Genomic DNA, 19,376 nt, shown 5'->3' with positions numbered 1-19,376 from the left:
AGAAAGGAAGGTGGTGGTGGTGGGAAGAGAGAGAAACATTGATTTGTTCCATATGTGCCCTGACTGGGGCTCAAACTGGTAACCTCTGCACTTCAGGATGATGCTCTAACTAACTGAGCTATCCGACCAGGGCTAGAGGACAGTTATTCTAACATATTCCATGACCCAACAAGATTCCCTGCCATTAGGGACTGACTCCATGCCTAATAGCTCAGGGCCTGCCCACTGCTTAGGTTCCCACCTTGCAGGTATCACCGCGGGCCCCGGGGCTGACTTCTCCACCAAGGACAGGCTGAGTCTTGGGCTACCCCAACCCTCTCTGACTGATTAGGGCACACCGCTGCCCTCACCTCAGCCAGCACATTCAGTCCAGCACACGTGGCTAATTAAAGGGCACAACTAAAGGAGACCAGGGGCCACCTGCCGACGGTGGTGTTGATGTAACGTCCCAGTCCCCAAGGCTGTGATGTAACCCTGCAGTCCCCACCACCCAAGGAATAGAAGCACAGCTCCTTCCTTCTCCTCCTCTGCATCTCCTCCTCTCATGGGAGCCTGGTCCTCTTGGAAGCAGACACACGTCACCAGCTCACTGGATCCAGGACAGAAGCCTCCTCTGTGCTAAGAGGCTGCACTGCTTTGAAGAATGGAAACAAGCAAGGTCCTGGTTGCACCGGTTCAGGCCATTTTATCAGCCTTTCTCAGACGCCACTTTCTTTCAGATACTTTCTCTTGGCTCTGTCAGTTCCTGTCACCTCCCTCTGACCTTCTCCACTGTCCTTGCAATCCCTCGCCAGCCAATAGAAATAGAAACGGTCTGTTCCCCAGTGTCGCTCTAACCCCACAGTCACCTTGTAAAATAACAGCTGGACTTTCTTTTTGGGTTAGAGCAGTGCTTTAAAATTGGTGTGTCACAAGAATTTTTAAAACATGCTGTACCGGACTATTTAGTCAGGGACACTGACCTCTTTCCCCTTAGATTGTCAAATAAAAAAATGACAACATCCAACAGAACAATAGCTATCTGGTGTGAATGAATCAAAATTACACTAATTTTTTTTGTCAGATTGGCAAAAAATATAGCTTTTGGTGCGCTGCAGAATTTTAGTAGTTTGTATGTGCCATGCAGTGAAAAAGGTTGAAAATTGCTGGGTTAGGGACTTGCATGAGGCTACTCATTCCCCTCCTCCCGCCCTGCTCCTTGGGGTGGGACCCTCTCCACTTTGCACATGGTTTTCCTTCCCACCTCCTGCTCTGAGAGTCTTCTTGTGCCTCACTGGGAGGTCCCACAGGATGGCTGTGCAGTGCTGGCTTTGTTCCTGGGCTTTGTGACCCAGCCCCTGATCCCTGCAGCCGGCATCCTTGCCTTAACTTTGGTCCTGATCTTCGGCTCCCTGGGCTCCCCAACCTCCTGCTCTGTAGGAGAAAGGAGACTTGAGCTTCTTCAGAAAAACAGTGTTTCTCCATCACCTTCCAGACCAGTGACTGAGGAGCTGCCCCTAATCGCCTGGGCTCGGGGTGCCCAGGGTTGCCCCCCTCAGTCTACACCATGGCCCTGCAGTGCCTGAGTTATGACACTGACCCTTTGGACAGTTTGTACTCTATTTGGCTGTCTTACCCTTCTGATCTGCATTGAACTACTGTGGGGTGTCCCTACTTTGGTCTTTGGAGAAATTATGTGTTTTTGTTTTTGTTTTTGTTTTTTTTTTTTCTTTTTCATTTTTCTGAAGCTGGAAACGGGGAGAGACAGTCAGACAGACTCCCGCATGCGCCCGACTGGGATCCACCCGGCACGCCCACCATGGGGCGACGCTCTGCCCACCAGGGGGCGATACTCTGCCCCTCCGGGGCGTCGCCATGTTGCGACCAGAGCCACTCTAGCGCCTGAGGCAGAGGCCACAGAGCCATCCCCAGCGCCCGGGCCATCTTTGCTCCAATGGAGCCTTGGCTGCGGGAGGGGAAGAGAGAGACAGAGAGGAAAGCGCGGCGGAGGGGTGGAGAAGCAAATGGGCGCTTCTCCTGTGTGCCCTGGCCGGGAATCGAACCCGGGTCTTCCGCACGCTAGGCCGATGCTCTACCGCTGAGCCAACCGGCCAGGGCGTGTGTTTTTGTTTTGATTTGCTTTTTGTCGCTAAGCCCCAGCCATGCCTGCACTGGCTGCTGGCTGAAATTGTTTTCTCTGTGGTTACTTGCCCACCGACCTGGCCAGGGCCCCTCTCCCTGAGTTTTTCTCCCTTCCTGTCTCCTTTTGCATCTTTCTGCTCTTAGGTGCTATATGGAGGGTGTTTCCCCAGCCTAAAAACACCTTGTTCTCAGTCTGCCGCCCTCTGTGGGGTTCCCGTGCATTTTACATCTGCGTCCATGTCCCTTGTCTCTTGTTTGAGGCTGAGAACCCACCCTCCTCTTGCCAGGGAGAGCCTCCATCATCGTGTGTTTCATATTGGATGTCCTCTAAGGATCCTCGTGTACCTTGGGAAGCCTCAGGAGCCCCAGCTGTGATTCGGGAGTGCCAGACCATTTTCAGTCATTCTTGGAGGGGGTGTTTGCCAACATCCTGTGTAACCTGCCCCATCACAAACAGAGAAGGACCACTATGTCTCTCACCATGTGGATTTGAGCCTTGGCCAGAGTGAACAACAGGTCTTAGCACTCAACTTTTTATTCCTTTCTCCATTAGACCTGGCTTCCAGCATTTTGTCTCATTTTTGCATCCAGAGGGCATTAGAATTAGACTCAGTCAGTACACCCCTTTTTTGAAACTGGCTCTCAGATGTTTTTACATGAGCCCCAAATATATTTTCTTACTGATATTTATTCTCTCGGTGAATCAATTCCATTTTTTAAAATCTACTAAGAAAATTTCCCTTCTCCATAGCATTAAAGGTCTCTTCTAGCCCTGGCTGGGTAGCTCAGTTGGTTAGAATGCCATCCCAATATGCCAAAATTGCAGGTTTGATCCCCAGTCAGGGCATGTACAGGAATCAACCAATGAGTGCATAAATCTCTCTCTCTCTCTCTCTCTCTCTCTCTCTCTCTCACACACACACACACACACACACAAACAGACACACACACACAGACATCAGTTTTTTAAAAAAACCAAACATGTCTGTTTTAAAGCCAAGGGGAATATAGTAGGAAGTCTAGAGCAGTTTCATGCCATTGAGCCTTATTCCTTCAAAGTGGCAGAAGTTCGACCAGATGTGGACTGGGGCCTTCCTGAGAACCTGGAAGAGACTTGGAAGTCATTGGAATCAGTTCCGTCAGCTGTGAAGAGTTTTCTGTCTCCTCCCTCATTTTTCTCCTCATTAATAACTTAGAGGGAAAAGCAAGGCGGCCCCTGATTCAAAAGGTGATCTCTTAAGAACTGTCCTCAGCCAAATGCTGCGATGTGTTCAAGTGCCCCGGCATCCAGCTGCCCCCTCACTGCTGTCAGGTCTGTGGGCAGCTTCTGCGTAATCATGGGAACCAGAAAGTGGAGATGTGAGCCGGTCTGTGGGGGACCACCAAAGTGGATTATTTAGTGTGCTTTATTATATGTAGTACAGCTGAAAATAAGTAATTTTGAGGATATAAAAATTATAGTTGCAAAAAAAAAAATTATAGTTGCTGTAAGGAGTCACATCACCATTGCTTAGAAAATACCGGTAAGATTTGGGGCTAATCTTTGAAACTGTATTGGTAACACTTTTCCTAACTGACCCCAATACGCCATCCCCTGCTGAGAGTTTCGGAACCTCTGCCACGCCAGGGATTGATAGGGTCTGGGGTATTGCTTCTACAACAATGGTAGCTTGCTCTATGGCAACCACAACATGAGAGAGATTCCAGCGAGCTGTGTCAGAGTCTGAATTTTCAAATACCGCAGGAGGTGGGGATCACGTGGTAGGTTCAGGGACAGCTTTGAACAAACCGGTCCTGTCTTTCCTCTCCTGGTAAAGATGGTAGGGGGAAGGCTTGAGGCAGCAGAAAGAATTGAACAAAGGTTCTTCAGCAAGAAAGAGCAGGGCCCTGGGGAGGGGGCGTGCAAGGAAGTGTCAGGGCTGGAGCGCAGAGGGGTGGGAAGGGGTCATGGGGGCCTTGATGCTGAGTGAGGAATTTTGGGCTTTACAGCTAAAGGCAATGTGGAAACATGGAAGGTGTGTCAGCAGGGCCATGTTCAGCCCAACTTGCTGCTGGGGTGGAGGGTGAGGATGGGGAGGAACGGAAACACCAGGCCTCAGACAATCACAACACAGAAATCCTCCTTCTCTGAAGACAACTGGTGTTGGAAGAGGGCCGCTAGAAGCAAAACAGAGACCCAAGTTGTTCAGCAAACAGTTTCTAAAAATGTTTGGTTAGTGCAAGTCTCTGAAAAATGAAACCAAAAAATTATGATGTCATAATACTTATGTGATAGTTGCAGCTTTCTTAAAAAAGGATTTTGTTTATTTATTTTAGAGAGAATAGAGAGAGAGAGAGAGAGAGAGAGAGAGAAATGGGTGGGGAGCAAGAAGAATAAGTCTTGAATAAGAAATGGACCGATGGTTGACTTTTTTGAGGGGCATGCTTTTCCTGAAAAGGTTACAGGACAGAAGCATGCAACATCTCCCAATTCTCGCTTGACTTTCGAAGCAGAATCATGAAGATATTCAGATTTCATTACTTTTCCTCAAGGTCCTCTTCCCATACTTGGCTGCTCAAACCATTGCCAATCCTGCCGTGAGTCGGGCCAGTTTCTTTGTCCTTGGCTGTGATTGCTGTCATTCTGCCATGTGTCTCCTTGGGCAGGTCTGCAACGTCACTTTCATCAGCTTCACGAAACCTTGCGAAGTTAGCCCCATGTTCAGTGTCACCTTGCATCGTTTTTGCATGGGCATGGCCATGATGGGAAGGGGCCCTTACTGGTGTGAAGCGGGAAGGATGTTCAAGTGCAAATGTGTGAACAGTTTCACATCATGGCGAGTTTGTTTCTTTCTGCGGCCTCCTAATTAGGGCTGTTGGATAATGAATATTTGGGGGAAGAGGGTCCCTTATAGTCAGTGGGGGAGGGGGAGAAGGCAATGACAGGGGTGTTGGAGTGGAGGGGATGGATTTGGGAGCTATTTAAGAGTAAAACCAAGACAGCATTTGGGAAGTAACTGAAAGTGAGTAGAGTGAGGGGAAAGGAATTAAAATGACTCCCAGGCTGATGTAAGAGAGAGAAAACGGGGTTGGGGGTGGGGAATGGCAGGTGGGGGCATGTCCTACTTCATAGACCAAATATAGAGGGAAATGTACCAGCAAGTTCTTAGCGTGATTTCCATTTTAGTTTTCCCACAGAGTAGTAGACACTCAATAGATGTTTGCTGATTCACTTTGGGATCCCCTGTGTTTTTGGTTAATTTGTGTTGAGCAATAAGAGCTAATAATGAGGAGGTTTATTGAAAGCTTTCTGTGTGGCATGCACTCGGCTAAGCACTTTCCACATATTGTCTCATTTTTTATCTTCATAACAACTCCAAGAAGTAGGAACGATTTTACATTATTGCAACATAAGTAGATGCTTATTTTACGAGGTAGGTCCAAGGGTGAGCCAGATGTTAACAAGGGGGTGGGGTGGGAGGTGAAGGCCAATGGACAGTGAGGATGAGGAGGGGTTAATGAGAAGCCATGTGTGGTTTGAGGGGAGGAGAGAAGGTTCTGAAATTTCTGGTTCCTCTTGCCCCGGGGGTCTAGGGCTTGTATTTCAAATGGTAATAATTCTGTTTGTTTTGGCTTCCGTCTGAGTGGCTCTGGAGCTTATGAAAAAGATGCCAACCTTCTGATCTGACTAGTCCTGGCTCTGACACTAGTCCTGCCTGTCTGACCGTAGGAGGTCACTTAACTGCTCAGGGCCTCAGCTTTGCTCATCAGGGAAGTGGTGATTAAATACCTGCTTTACCTGGTGCAAAGCCTAAAAGACTCAAACACAGGAAGTCACTCTCTTGTGTTGTATGTAAGTGAGGATGTGGCTAATGTGACCTCAGGGCATCTCGTGGAGGGTGAAGAGTTGAGCCTAGAATGCATTTTTCCCCTCTCCTCTCCATTTTGTAAGAATTCACCCTGCCCAGAAACCACTGGATTAATTTACTTTAGGATTAGAAGGATTTATTGTGGGCCACTTCCAGATCGGCAAGGTATATCAACCTAGAGTACACCTGCAGGTTTGAAGCCATGCAGAACCCTGCGGAGGGTTCTGAAACAGTCCTTTTAGACATCACTCAGTCCTTTTTGGTAACCTGTTATGCAGAGGTCCCCAAACTTTTTACCCAGGGGGCAAGTTCACTGTCCCTCAGACCGTTGGAGGGCCGCCACATACAGTGCTCCTCTCACTGACCACCAATGAAAGAGGTGCCCCTTCCGGGAGTGCGGCGGGGGGCTGGATAAATGGCCTCAGGGGGCCACATGCGGCCCGCGGGCCGTAGTTTGGGGACGCCTGTTCCAGAGACTTCCCATCTCTTTTCCTTTCCACGATGGTGCTGGAGGACTGGGTAGCTGTGTCCTTGCGTGCGTGCTGGCTGTGTCCACTCAGGTGCGGTCCCTGGTTCCTCCCCTGGCCTTCTGCTGTGTCTCCTGCTGGCATCACGCTGGTGGCCTCTTGTCCTTTGTCTGTGGAGGCCACAAGGAACCTGAGGGGTTTTCTAGAGAGCCGATAGGCACCCCTGTCCTCCGGGGCTCGCCACTCTCTTAATTCTGTGCAGGCTTCCCCCACAGGTGCAGAACTTCTCCACGGCATGGATTTTCAAATCACTCCTGACAATTTCCTACCAACATTATTTCTTTCATTTTTCTGAAGCTGGAAACAGGGAGAGACAGTCAGACAGACTCCCGCATGCGCCCGACCGGGATCCACCCGGCACGCCCACCAGGGGCGACTCTCTGCCCACCAGGGGGCGATGCTCTGCCCATCCTGGGCGTCGCCATGTTGCGACCAGAGCCACTCTAGCGCCTGGGGCAGAGGCCATAGAGCCATCCCCAGCGCCCGGGCCATCTTTGCTCCAATGGAGCCTCGGCTGCGGGAGGGGAAGAGAGAGACAGAGAGGGAAAGCGCGGCGGAGGGGTGGAGAAGCAAATGGGCGCTTCTCCTGTGTGCCCTGGCCGGGAATCGAACCCGGGTCCTCTGCACGCTAGGCCGACGCTCTACCGCTGAGCCAACCGGCCAGGGCCCAACATTATTTCTTAAGTGAGCATTTCATGCGGGGTTCTGTGGGGAGTCTGGGGCCCACCGCCTACCTCCAGTGAGCGTTGTCTCGCCAGAGAGATGGGAGTCGTCAGCAAAGCAAAAGTAGCTGCGAAGGTGCATGGGGGTTTTAATATCTCAAAAAGGAGGACTTGTAAGCTGAGGGCTGGAAAGGCATGTTCACCCATTCGCTGAAGGGAAGGAGAGAGGGAGGCTGGTGTGGTGACGGCTTCGCACAAATGTGCAGAGCTGAAATCGCACCTGGGCATGAAGTCCCGGGAGCAGCCTTACACTGGAGTGCAGGTGAAGGACGCCTGCTCAGACGTCCTGCATCAGACATTGGAGACAGACTTTTACAAAACAGCTTTATATTAGCAGGGTCAAGATCTTTACGTTACATTCAGCAGTGCCATCCACAAAGCATTCTTTATTCCCCAAAACTGCTCAGTCAACTAGCCAATTAAGGGTATTTCTGCCTCTGCCTGTTTCAGGCTCTCGTCTCTTTTGGGTAAATGTCCCTCATTCAGTCACTCCATTTGATGGGCTCTTGCTTCTTAAAGGCCCCCTTCTGACCTCCCCAAGATAGTGCCTTGGGGATACAAGGAAGGGCATATGGCCTCTGGGATATGGGAGGAGGGTCCTTGGGTGAGCAGAGCTGTCCTCTAGGTCCTGGCTGGTCTCCTGGAGATGGGACTGGAGGATTGTGTGGTCTGTTCTGGTACTGTCAGGGTCCAGGGGCCCTTCTTTTCTTTTTTTTTTTTTTCTGTATTTTTCTGAAGCCGGAAATGGGGAGAGACAGTCAGACAGACTCCCGCATGCCCCTGACCGGGATCCACCCTGCACGCCCACCAGGGGGCGACGCTCTGCCCACCAGGGGGCGATGCTCTGCCCCTCGGGGGGGGGGGGGTCGCTCTGTTGCGACCAGAGCCACTCTAGCGCCTGGAGCAGAGGCCGAGGAGCCATCCCCAGCACCCAGGTCATCTTTGCTCCAGTGGAGCCTCGGCTGCGGGAGGGGAAGAGAGAGACAGAGAGGAAGGAGAGGGGGAGGGGTGGAGAAGCAGATGGGCGCTTCTCCTGTGTGCCCCGGCCGGGAATCGAACCTGGGACTTCTGCACGCCAGGCCAACGCTCTACCACTGAGCCAACCAGCCAGGGCCCAGGGGCCCTTTTCTAGCTGACTGAGGTCCACCTCAGTGTTCACGGACACATCACACCCTCCATCCTGTCCCTGACCCCCACAGTGACCACAGCCTCTGCAGTGGGAAGACGTGCCTTTTCTCCTTGCCCTCCCACCCCCCACCCCAGGTCACCATCTGATGGCCAAGGGAACACTGGGGGGGCACTCTTTGCCATCTTCCCTCACCCCTCTGCCTAAGTGCTCAATGCCGCCATTTTTATTCTGCTCCGAGTCCCCACTGGGAAGCATAAGAGGAGTCCTCTCTGCTTTGGCTTCCTCTTAGAGTTGAAAACTATTGTTTCTGCTCTGGCCATTGTTCACCCTCAAGGTGGGGAAGGGGTTCCAATGTCTGGCATATTCTCTTTCTTTCCCTTCTCTCCATAGCCCAGAGCAACTCCACTTTCTCCCTTGGTGTATGGGAAATTCCCTTAAGTGACAGCCTGAGTTCTTGCTACCTGAGGCCTCTGATAACACTAGGGGTTCAGACCTCCAAGCTTTGATTGTAATATAGATAGGAAATGTTTTGAATGTGGAGATTTTTTTTATGGCAAAGCCTGACTCAGAATTATTATGTCTTGGTTGACTTAAAACTTTCCCTGACAGAGCAGAGCAATGACTTCATTGTTATGGTTGGGGTGCATCTCTGGTTTTCTGGAAGCCCTGAGCTGACTGATGCAATGGGTACAAGTTCTAGGGGATCATTGCTTGAGTAGAATAAAAATGTATGTAATTTTATTATTTTAGTACATATTAAACCCATTACACATGTAACCTAAATAAGGAGTAGGACGAACAAAGCTCAGGTGATTTCCCAATTTCCCGTGAAGTCAGTGACCCAGGAGACCACTCCCTGATTGGCCAAATCCCCAACCCGTGACCAGTCCATGTTGGAGGTGACTGCGGGGAGGGACTTGTCCATCAAGATTATTTCCCAGCATTTTTGTCCACCTTATTTACCACACAACTTGGCTCCAAAAGCCTCTTGGCTGCTTTTGAAAATTAAAACTATGCTCAAAGATCAAAGCTCTGTCCTCCAATGAGAAGAACCCAAGCCATGTGCCACAGGCTTCAAGGCAGGTCCCCAAAACAAGCTCCTGGAATATTTTAAGCAACAGAATAAATGTTGATGCTCTCAAGAGGACTCTTTGAAGGGGAACACACTCATTTGGACGTGCTCCTTAGAAAAAGCACATTTGTCATAACAAACCATTCGCACCTCATATAGTCGCTGGCAGGAATCCAGGAGTGTGCGTGCCCGCTGCAGGTCCTGGGAGCTCTGTGCTCACTGTGAGAGCCAGGTGGGCGCTGGAAAGCCAGGGCTGAGGCAGATGAAGAGAAAATGAAAATCTCCTGCAGCTGGGCCGCCCCATTTGCTATCAGCAGCTGAGAGACTTTTTGTTGGCGTGCCTTGAATTATAATGTATAAGGAGTGTTCTAGGCGGGCTAGCCATTGGAAGCAGCTTGCACTGGCAGCAAGAATGTCTGTATTAGATGAGAGGCAGGCTGTGCCCAGTCATGAGGGCCATGTGGCTGCTTTTATCTCGGGGGGGGGGGGGAGGCCACAGGCCTCAGAGAGCGTGACAGAGCAGTGGCCCCATTCATTCCCCAGAGGCCTGGGCCTGTCATTGTCTTCCCTTGTTATCTCCCTCCGCCCAGAGCTTGGCAGGCAAAGGCCCCCAATGGTGGTGAAGATGGACTCTCTCTGGTTCTTGTATGTCCTGGCTGGGCTCCACCAGCAGCGAGATTCAGGTGCAAATGTGTCAGGTGCTGTTGGAGGTGTGCACAGGAACAAAATATGGTTCGTTGACTCATTGGGTCATTTGCTTATTTATTTTAGTTTTTTCTTAAGTTTTTTATTTATTGATTTTTAGAGAGAGAAAGGAGGGGAGAGAAAGAGAATGAATGAATGAATGAATATGAGCTTGGTTGGGGAAAGGAATTAATTTGTGACCAAATCATGAATCTCTTTGCTGATAGAAGGGCAGATAGAGCAGAGGGCTTTCCGAGATGATCTGCTCATAGAGTTGTTCTGAGCAGATGACAGATCCTTAGAGGTGGGTTTCTGGGACTCAGTTTCCTTCCTGATTTCTCAGGCAACCCGAGGGTTCACAACCCAGACTCTGTGCACAACTTAGGCCATTGTGTTAAAGAAAAATATGGGGCTAGATGAGGTCCTCAGAGGGTCTCTAAGAGGTGGAAGGGGCTTCCATCTGAAGATATGTTGAATGATTCAGGTTTTGGGTTTGTTTGTTTTTTAATCTGGAAAAAGAGACAGCTGAGACACACAGTTAGGATCTTGGAAGCATTTGGATAGAATGAGTGAAAGAAACTTGTTCATCAAACCCCAAGCCCAGAGGCAGAACTCGGCAGAGCAACTAGAAAGAGGCCACTATTGGGCCAGTAAGAGGAAACACTCTCACACAGTGAGAAGCCCACATAAGGACAATGAGATCTCAGAGTCGGTGTAGGACAAGCACTTACATGGAGGGAGGAAAGTCGACATCCATTCCAGGGTGATGGATGCATCCAGGGTAGGAAGGCAGGAAAGGGGCATCCTTGCATGTCAGCCCCGGGAAGGGCATGACGCCTTCCGAGGAAACCCTGCTCGGCGGCACAGGTCGGGGAGGTCCCACCGTGCACAGAAAGGGCTTTTCTGTTTTCTTCTGCATTTACTTGGATCTTTGAGTGACCGTTATTCAATCCTCAGATTTGTAACCTCTCGACTTTTTATTTCTTCTGCCTCAATTTATGATGATGTGATGCTAATTGATATCTCAAGGCTGTGATGGGCAGTGAGGCATGGCAGCTGTCATGGCGAGCTCTGAAACACAAAGGGCAGACTTATAAACGAGCACGGAGAGCCAGCTTTCTGTCATCTTCTATCATACAGGCAAGGAACACACACACGTTCACACCCACACATCCCGCGCTGGCAAATGGATTCAATGTTCCCTCAACCAAATGTTTTATCTGAGTAGCTAATAAGGAGCCAAAAAGACTTATTTTTTTTTTTCTTTCCATTTTTTCCTACTGGTTGAGTGCTTTGGAGATGTGAAATGGTCAGCATTCAGGACACAAGAGGGAGGAGCAGAGAAATCTCCATCCGAGGACACGGCTTCCAGGGAGGCAGCAGGAGCAGACGCTGCCTGTGACCTTGAGACTCGGGAGGAAGAGAGAGCCTCACTATCTGACTGAGAAGGGAGTGGTGTGAGGGTCAAGGAAATCAGGGGCCCTAAAGGCCTGGCCTGACCAGTGTGTGCCCCTTGACCCGGTGCAGGTGACTGCTGGCTTCTGGCGGCCATCGCTTCCCTCACCTTGAATGAAGAGTTGCTTTACCGGGTGGTGCCCAGTAACTACGCAGGGATCTTTCATTTTCAGGTATTATGTGATGTTCATGGCCCTTGACCCTACTTTCCATACAGTCAGGTCCCACCCAGATCTACTGCATCAGAGCTATGGGGTTGGAACTCCGAGCCTGTGATTTAACAGTTCATCCAGGTGGCTCTGATGCACACCTGAATTTGAGGACCACTGTCTTAAGCACCCATCCAATCACCTACACATCCACCCCCTGCTGTCTCCCCTGTGTACTTGAGGAAAGTACTTTGGAGTGAGTGTCAAGAGATGTGGGTGCAAGTCACATGGTGTCACCACTGCCTGATGCTGGGTGAATTTTCTTCCCCACAAACTCAGACCCTGGATTCGATGTTTCCTGACTTCTTCAGCACCTCCTGTATGCATGAATGAGTAAGACAGAAACCCTGCTCTTAAGGAGCTTAGGACTCACTAAAGGTCCAAGGCTTGCACATGGATCACCACAGAGGCTCCTTCTGGGGTACCCCAAAGAGGCTCTCTCCACCCATCAACCTATTCTCTGTGCTTTCCCATGGCAGTTCTGGCAGTACGGCGAGTGGGTGGAGGTGGTGGTGGATGACTGGCTGCCCACCAAGGACGGGGAACTGCTCTTCCTGCACTCCAAAGAAGGCAGCGAGTTCTGGAGCGCTCTCTTGGAGAAAGCCTATGCCAAGTGAGTGGGTACTGAGGCACTAGGAGATCCCACAGTCTTCCTGGAGGATCTCACCTGACCCCTCACCCTTCAAACTCAGTTTATCATGCCCAAGTCTTTCCCAGTACCTGGACCCCCATGTGCTGTATCCCTCAGTAACCCAGTAACCAAGGCAAACAAAAATTGGAGCTAGGAGTTTAAAAGCTCAGCTCTGTCCCACATGAATGTGTGAATGGGGTCAAGCCATTTACCTACTTGGTTCCTTAGTTTTCTCTTCTTTGAAATCCCAAGGGCATTTCTTAGGTCCATGTGATTTTTAAGCGAATGATAAAGAAGAGGGAGAAGAAGAAGGAGAAGGAGAAGGAGAAGAAGAAGAAAAAGAAGAAGCAGCAGAGGAGGAGAAGGGGGGAGAAAGAGGGGGAAGGGGAGGGGGAGAAGGAGGGGAAGAGAGAGAGGAAGAGGGAGGAGGAGGAGGAGAAGGAGAAGGAGAAAGAGAAGGAGAGGAAGAAGATGAAGAAGAAGAAGAAGAAGAAGAAGAAGAAGAAGAAGAAGAAGGAGAAGGAGAAGGAGAAGGAGAAGGAGAAGGAGAAGAAGAAGAAGAAGAAGAAGAAGAAGAAGAAGAAGAAGGGGAAGAAGAAAAAGGGGAAGAGGAGGAGGAGACAAGAGGAGGAGGAGGAGAAAGAAGAATAAGAAGAGGAGGAGGAGGAGAAGGAGGAGGAGGAGAAGGAGGAGGAGGAGGAGGAGGAGGAGGAGGAGGAGAAGAAGAAGAAGAAGAAGAAGAAGAAGAAGAAGAAGAAGAAGAAGAAGAAGAAGAAGAAATACTTAGATACTAAACTCAACAGAGTCTACTGACCCTTTGTTTAAGAGCCATTCTGCTTCTCATTGGCATTCAGGGTTCAAAGCCTTTAACTAGTTTCATTTCCTGGCACCCTTTTCTGTAACTCCAGTTCCTTTCCCATCCTATTCCTATAGCAGGTCCCACAGGGTGCCTCTCAGGCTTGAGAAAGGATCCTCATCCCTATTCATGGCCCCCAACCTTCAGAAACCCATGGAGCTAGGGTCAGCACTAGAAAGGTTATACTAGAAGTGGGGGCCTGGTAGAAGGTGATCTGAGATTTGTTCCTGGCAAAGTACTGAGTTGGCCACCGAAGCTGTGGCCTGAGCACCTTCCCGTGCACAGCAACATCTGCAAAGGCTCCTCTTACACCTTCCAGACCACCCCATGTCCTAGCATTGTCCCTGTCCCCAACCCACGAGGTTGCTAATGTCTGTGGACAGTGCCTGTTTTCTTTTTCAACAGGCTCAATGGATCTTATGAGGCTCTTGCTGGAGGGTCCACCATGGAGGGGTTTGAGGATTTCACGGGTGACATCTCTGAGTATTTTGACCTGAAGAAGCCACCAACCAACCTGTATCAGACCATCCGGAAGGCTCTTCGCGCAGTCTCTCTGCTCTCATGCTCCATTGATGTGAGCCAGGACAGCTTCTCTCTGTTCCCTTCCCCACATGGGGTAGGAGAGGGAGTGGGCAGGGGGGCGGGGAGCCCAGGAAGGTGTAGGGTCAGAGCAGAGCCTGGGATGTAATGCGAAAGTCCAGTGACATATTGGCCCCCAGCATATAGGAACCAGTTAAGACCTAATAAGTGGGCGGGAACTGGGGCTGGTCTCATGGTAGGACCTCCAGTTTCTCCTAAGCAGTAGAGCCCCTTTGGTTCTGCAGGAATTGTCCTAGGAGTATAGCCCTGGTCCCTGCATCCTAGCCCTTACCTTTGCTGTGACTTTTTGCAAAGTAATTTTGGGATTTTAGAAAACAAATGTGATGACTGACAATACTTGATGGACTTTGAAAAAGCAAGAGGTTCTGAAGCCAGGGGCCACACCCTACCTGGGGGGGGGGTTGGCTGTAGGGAGTGCCGAGGTAGCATGGAGACCATCAACCCTGTGGTCTGTTATCACCTGCTATTTCCCTTTCTCCTGCCCATACCTGGTGCCCTCAGACCTGTGAATGGCGCATCTATGAAAATCCAGCAGGACATGTGTGGTTTTGGTGGAAGAGTGACATGGGCATTGGGGGAGGGAGGCTGTGAACCAGGAAGGATGATTGGAAAGCTCGGTCAGTGAAAACAGTAGAGAACCAGCATTTGTCTGGGGCAGTCATCACGGATAATTAGTCTTCAGGCAGCATGAGGTCACTCTTGGAGAATAAATGACTTCCCAGTTTCCCGTGACATTTTAAAGGCCAGCAATCATATTCTAGGTGTGGCAGTCACACAGCACCCTGCCTGGAACTATAGGCCTGATTAAAGAGGGGTCGAATGGAGAGGCTCCATCTACTTGAGGTCCATGGTTGCACCTGCACCCCCAGCCCCACACTGAGGCCCCCATGGTTGTGTAGCATGTCTTTGGAAAGCCTTGTAGGACCAGTCCCAACAAGGTCAGGGGCAGCCACCCTGAGTGGACTTTCTTCTCAACCCAGGTCTCCAGTGCAGCCGAAACAGAAGCCATCACCAGCCAGAAGCTGGTTAAGAGTCATGCGTACTCCGTCACCGGAGTTGAGGAGGTACTATTGGGCTGGGGGAACGTGAGGGTAATAAGTCACGATATGACCCTAAGTCCAGGGCACCCAGGAGAGAAAAAGAAAGGGGATTACCACCAAGAGTTTTGCTGCCTGGCTGAGGCCTCTCTCTGGCTTCACAGAGCCCCTGACACTACACATGCGCAGTCATTTCTGCCTCATACTGATTTGTACCCACTCATGATGGGGAGTGTGACCTGTTTGAGCTACAGCTAGATGGGTTCTCACTAAATGCAGGCTCTCCTCTGAGATGTGGCCAGAAAGAGGCAGAAGGCTATAGAGGAAGGTTGGAGAAATTGTCAATTAGATTCTACACTCATGCCAAGAAGTGTGTTTGTGGAGGTCAAGCAGTGGAAATCCACAGGTTCCCAAAGAGGAAAAAGGCAGTGATACCTGCTCTGACTGTCAGGATGGGGTATAGTAATGGGAATAAATACAGGTGTCCCTCACTTTCCAACCCAAGGGGAGCGGGTGGGCTGTACTTTTTATTATTTTTACTTACTGTATTCTGCCTATACCCCAGAAGGATTTGATGGGGCTTACAATGGAAAACTAGACACAGTAAGACCTTATAACTAAAGAAAAAGACGCCAGACAATTCAGGCTAAAATCTAGGCTTGAAAACTGCAGCAACACAAATGAACTTTGCTTTGGGTTTCCCAATGGCCAAGGCAAAAGGGGAAATGAGGGGGCGTCTCAGCTCTTGGTATTTGTTAAAACGGCATGGATGTTCAATACACGTGTCTGTGTTTCATGAAGATGTTCTTTAATCAAGTCAATTCCCAAGTATGAATAGGTGTAAACACTGAGCTAGGGCATGAAAAAGACAATAAAGGTAAGTAAGACACTGAAGAGCCCACAACTCAAATTTGTGTGGGGCTCATAGTGACCGTTCAGTCAATAGTCACAGGGGAGGGAGTATGTGTGAATTTATGAGTATGGGCTTTGGAGATAGAGGGTCTCGGTGCCTGTGCTCCGTTTCCCTCTTAGTAGCTGGGTAACTGTAGATGACTTAACCTCTCCGAGTCTCACACTTCTGAGCTGTAAAATGAAGGTAGTAACAGACCCAGCTCCCAGGATTGTCGTGAGGTTCAAATGAGGGAATAATGCATCTGAACTGCTTAGCCCCATGCTTAGTCCATAGTCTGTGCTCCATACCTGCTAACCGCTGTGTTATCGGTATTTATTGGAAAGGCAGAGATTATCATTATGTCTCATGCATTAAGGACCGAGTCAACTGTAAACTCTACACCCAAGTTGAAGCAGACATGAACTTGATTTTGTCAGTTTGCTCAACCGAATTGTGAGGAATGGAGCAGCTGGCCAAGGCTTGAGAACACATGTTAAAAGCAAATCAAAGTGTGGCAGTTGGGGGACATTTGAAAAACAAAATGGCAGCCTGAGGTGCAGACATGAATGCAGGGCAGCCAGGGGCCACGAGTGCCATTGTGTGTGTGCGTGTGTGTGTGTGTGTGTGTGTGTGTGTGTATACCTCACAGGTGGATTTCTGTGGCCATCCAGAGAAGCTGATCAGACTCAGGAATCCGTGGGGCGAGGTGGAGTGGACAGGAGCCTGGAGTGACAAGTAGGTGCTGTCCTCTCTCCCCCAGCCCTTGCCCCCTGGCGGGAAGGCATCATGCAAACACTCGGTCACAATGACAAGGATGGTGTAGTGAGCGTGGTAGTGCTCACTGTCCTCCAATTACACAGCCTGTTCCGAAAAGGGTAGTAAATGGCTTCAAGCTGGGAACAAAACCCACGTGGCCGGAGTCTTTGATTCCTGGTCCCCGCTCGGCATTTGCAAGTTCGGCAACTCCGTTGGACTTGGCTGCACGCTGCGGGCTGTCTGTTTTCTGCCTGCCACACCATGGTGATCCAGAGGTGAAATCGATCAGTTATAATTGGGTTCTTCCCACTTCACAAACTCTGGTCACTTTGACAAAGGCTGAACCCCTCGGTGCCAACAGGAAATGACACTTAGAAAGTGGAACTCTATCCTGGGAGCCAGCTGGCTGCAGCGGACTGCGATGAATGGGGTGGCATGCACTCTCCGGGAGCTCCTGATGGGGCAGGTGTTGATCTTGTCCAGCAAAGTCTTTAATGACCAGAGGCTCTGCCTGAGCAGGCCTCTCTGCTGGGGTGAAGAAGTCAGTATGAGATGGTGACTGGACACCAAGACCTCCCCTGGTTTCCTTCTAGTTACCACTGCTGGTGGGAGGGAGGGGGCGTGGCAGGTAGTCACTGGGAAAGGAAATAGAATTCGTCAATGTCATTGATGAAGAGCCATCAGAAATGGGAATAGTCATAATAATTCCCCCCTCCTAATGTATCCTTATGCCTGTGCATACCCCACATGCTGTCCTTCAAACTATGATACAGCTCGGGCTTCTGAAGGGAACTTGATTATATTTTATCACACATTGTTACTGCCCAGAACTGTAATACTTCCCCTCAGGTTGGTGTCAATGAAGAAACATGTGTCTAGAAGGCCCAGGATCACCTCCTGTATTAAATATTTCTTACTATATTGCCTAAGATTGAGCAAAACCCCAGACTCCAGTTCCACCAACTGCCCCCAAAGTGTCATGACCGAATGAAATTGAGACCTTGAACTTTGGCTACTCAAACCAACAGCTGTTTAATATATCATATTTTTTGCTCCATAAGATGCACCTGACCATAAGACACACCTAGGATTTTAAGGAGGAAAATAAGAAAAAAAATATTCTGAACCAAATATTAAAATATTTAATAAAATACCGTATTTTTTGCTCTGTAAGACACATGGGCAATTTCCCATCCACTTTTGGGAGAAAAAAAGTGAGTCTTATGGAGCAAAAAATATAGTAAGCCAAACTAAGTAAAAGGCCCCCCCTGAACAGGCTGGGACAGGTCCAAGGGTGGGAGGTGATGGCTGGCCTGGGGTATGTATGCATTGGCTGTTGGGGGTGGAGGGTGCTGTGTCACTAAAGTAACATCTCTAGGTTCAGCCCAATGTCTAGTTAAGATTAGAGGGAGACTTAAATCCGATCTAGAATTCTGCAAATTGTCCCCAAATCTTTGTGTATAGCAAGCACCTTCTGAGACTTGGATCTGATCCAATTCATGTTTCGATGAATTAAAGAGGCCCTAGCTCTCCTGCCTGGCTGCTCGGGACTCCCAGAGGCTGCGCTTGGGTGTACCCCTGCTTTTATGAAGGAAAGGGAGGTGTTCACATTTTGCCAAAAGCATTCGGGAAAGAGATTTTTCATAGCAATGGGGTCTTGATATTGCTCCATCATTTAGGCAATGCATACATATTTCAGAAACCTCTAACTCTGTAAAGGTCAGGTAGCTGAAGATGGCATTTGAACAAAGTTTGTGGGTATTGTCACGGAAAGGCCATCAGCAGGTGGCTTCACAGGGTGACATTGCTTAGGGAAATTGCCATAAAACCTGGTTGTCATTCTTGCGGGCTCAGGAAGTGGACCAGAGCCATGTGCCCAGAGATGGTCAGAGCCTCCCACAATGTCTTCCCCCCAGACCTATAGATAAGCCAGAATGACAGCTTGTTAATTGATATGGGCGGGCATGCCATTCTGGGGCGGGTGTTCTCACACCTCTCTCGGACTTCCCCACTTCTGTGATCAGGGGCCTGGGAGTCTCGTTAGAAATGTGAAGCTCACCTGGAGAGTGTAATTTGGGCAAAGCCAGGGCATGATATTCCTGCCACATGTGTGGGGTCACCCTGTTAATGACCACGGAGTCCGTGTCCCTGGCCTGTGTCCTGTCCTCACACTGTGTGTTCCCCCTACATGGTCTGTCCTGCCATTTCCCCAAGATTCCCCCCCCCCCCCATTTCTGGCCTTTTGGGGGAAGTTCAGCTGTAGCAAACAGGTTGTGTAGCAACAAACCCTTCAGGAACAAATTTTTTTAAAATTTATTTACTCCCTCTTCCCCCCAGTGCACTGGAGTGGAATTACATAGATCCCAGGCAGAAAGAAGAGCTGGACAGGAGAGCCGAGGATGGAGAGTTTTGGTGAGCAAGCTGGCCCGTAGCTGTGGGTTCATCCCCCTGTTCGGTAGGGCAGCGTATCTCTGGGTGTTCCAGAAATCTGACATGGCTCCTGGCCAGGGGGGCTTTCATTCCTCACCCCCTTGTACCCTGGTATGATTCTGCCTCTATGCCAACACGTCCAAAGCCTGGGAATCATGAGATCCAGGCCCTGAACACAGGCTAGCTCCCATCTGTCCTTTTCACTTTCTGTATCTTAACAATGAAATAAGAGTGGTCCTTCTATGTCTTTGATCCGGGATGTAGCCTACCATCTAAATGAGATAACTTCCATTGTGGGTGGGCTAAGGAAGGTAATAAGGACATCCCTTGACTACGATGTGGCTTAGTGAACATCTTTCTGCTGGACATCGGTCAGAATGAAATAGGATGAAACCTCTTCTAGGTTT

General features: G+C 49.7%; 1 protein-coding gene across 1 annotated transcript in view; it reads left to right on the top strand.

Annotated features, from left to right (window-relative positions):
* The window catches only part of CAPN8 (calpain 8), a 52,796-nt gene that overhangs the window by 9,639 nt on the left and 23,781 nt on the right, over positions 1-19,376 (top strand). Inside the window, 6 exon segments of the mRNA XM_066360142.1 lie at positions 11,631-11,731; positions 12,247-12,380; positions 13,660-13,828; positions 14,835-14,918; positions 16,433-16,518; positions 18,877-18,951. Coding sequence (XP_066216239.1) covers positions 11,631-11,731; positions 12,247-12,380; positions 13,660-13,828; positions 14,835-14,918; positions 16,433-16,518; positions 18,877-18,951 — 649 coding nt within the window.

The sequence above is a fragment of the Saccopteryx leptura genome, chromosome 1 (assembly GCF_036850995.1).
Source record: "Saccopteryx leptura isolate mSacLep1 chromosome 1, mSacLep1_pri_phased_curated, whole genome shotgun sequence".
NCBI lineage: Eukaryota > Metazoa > Chordata > Mammalia > Chiroptera > Emballonuridae > Saccopteryx > Saccopteryx leptura.
Note: the sequence above shows the minus strand (reverse complement) of the source record. Positions and strands in the feature narration are given on the sequence as shown.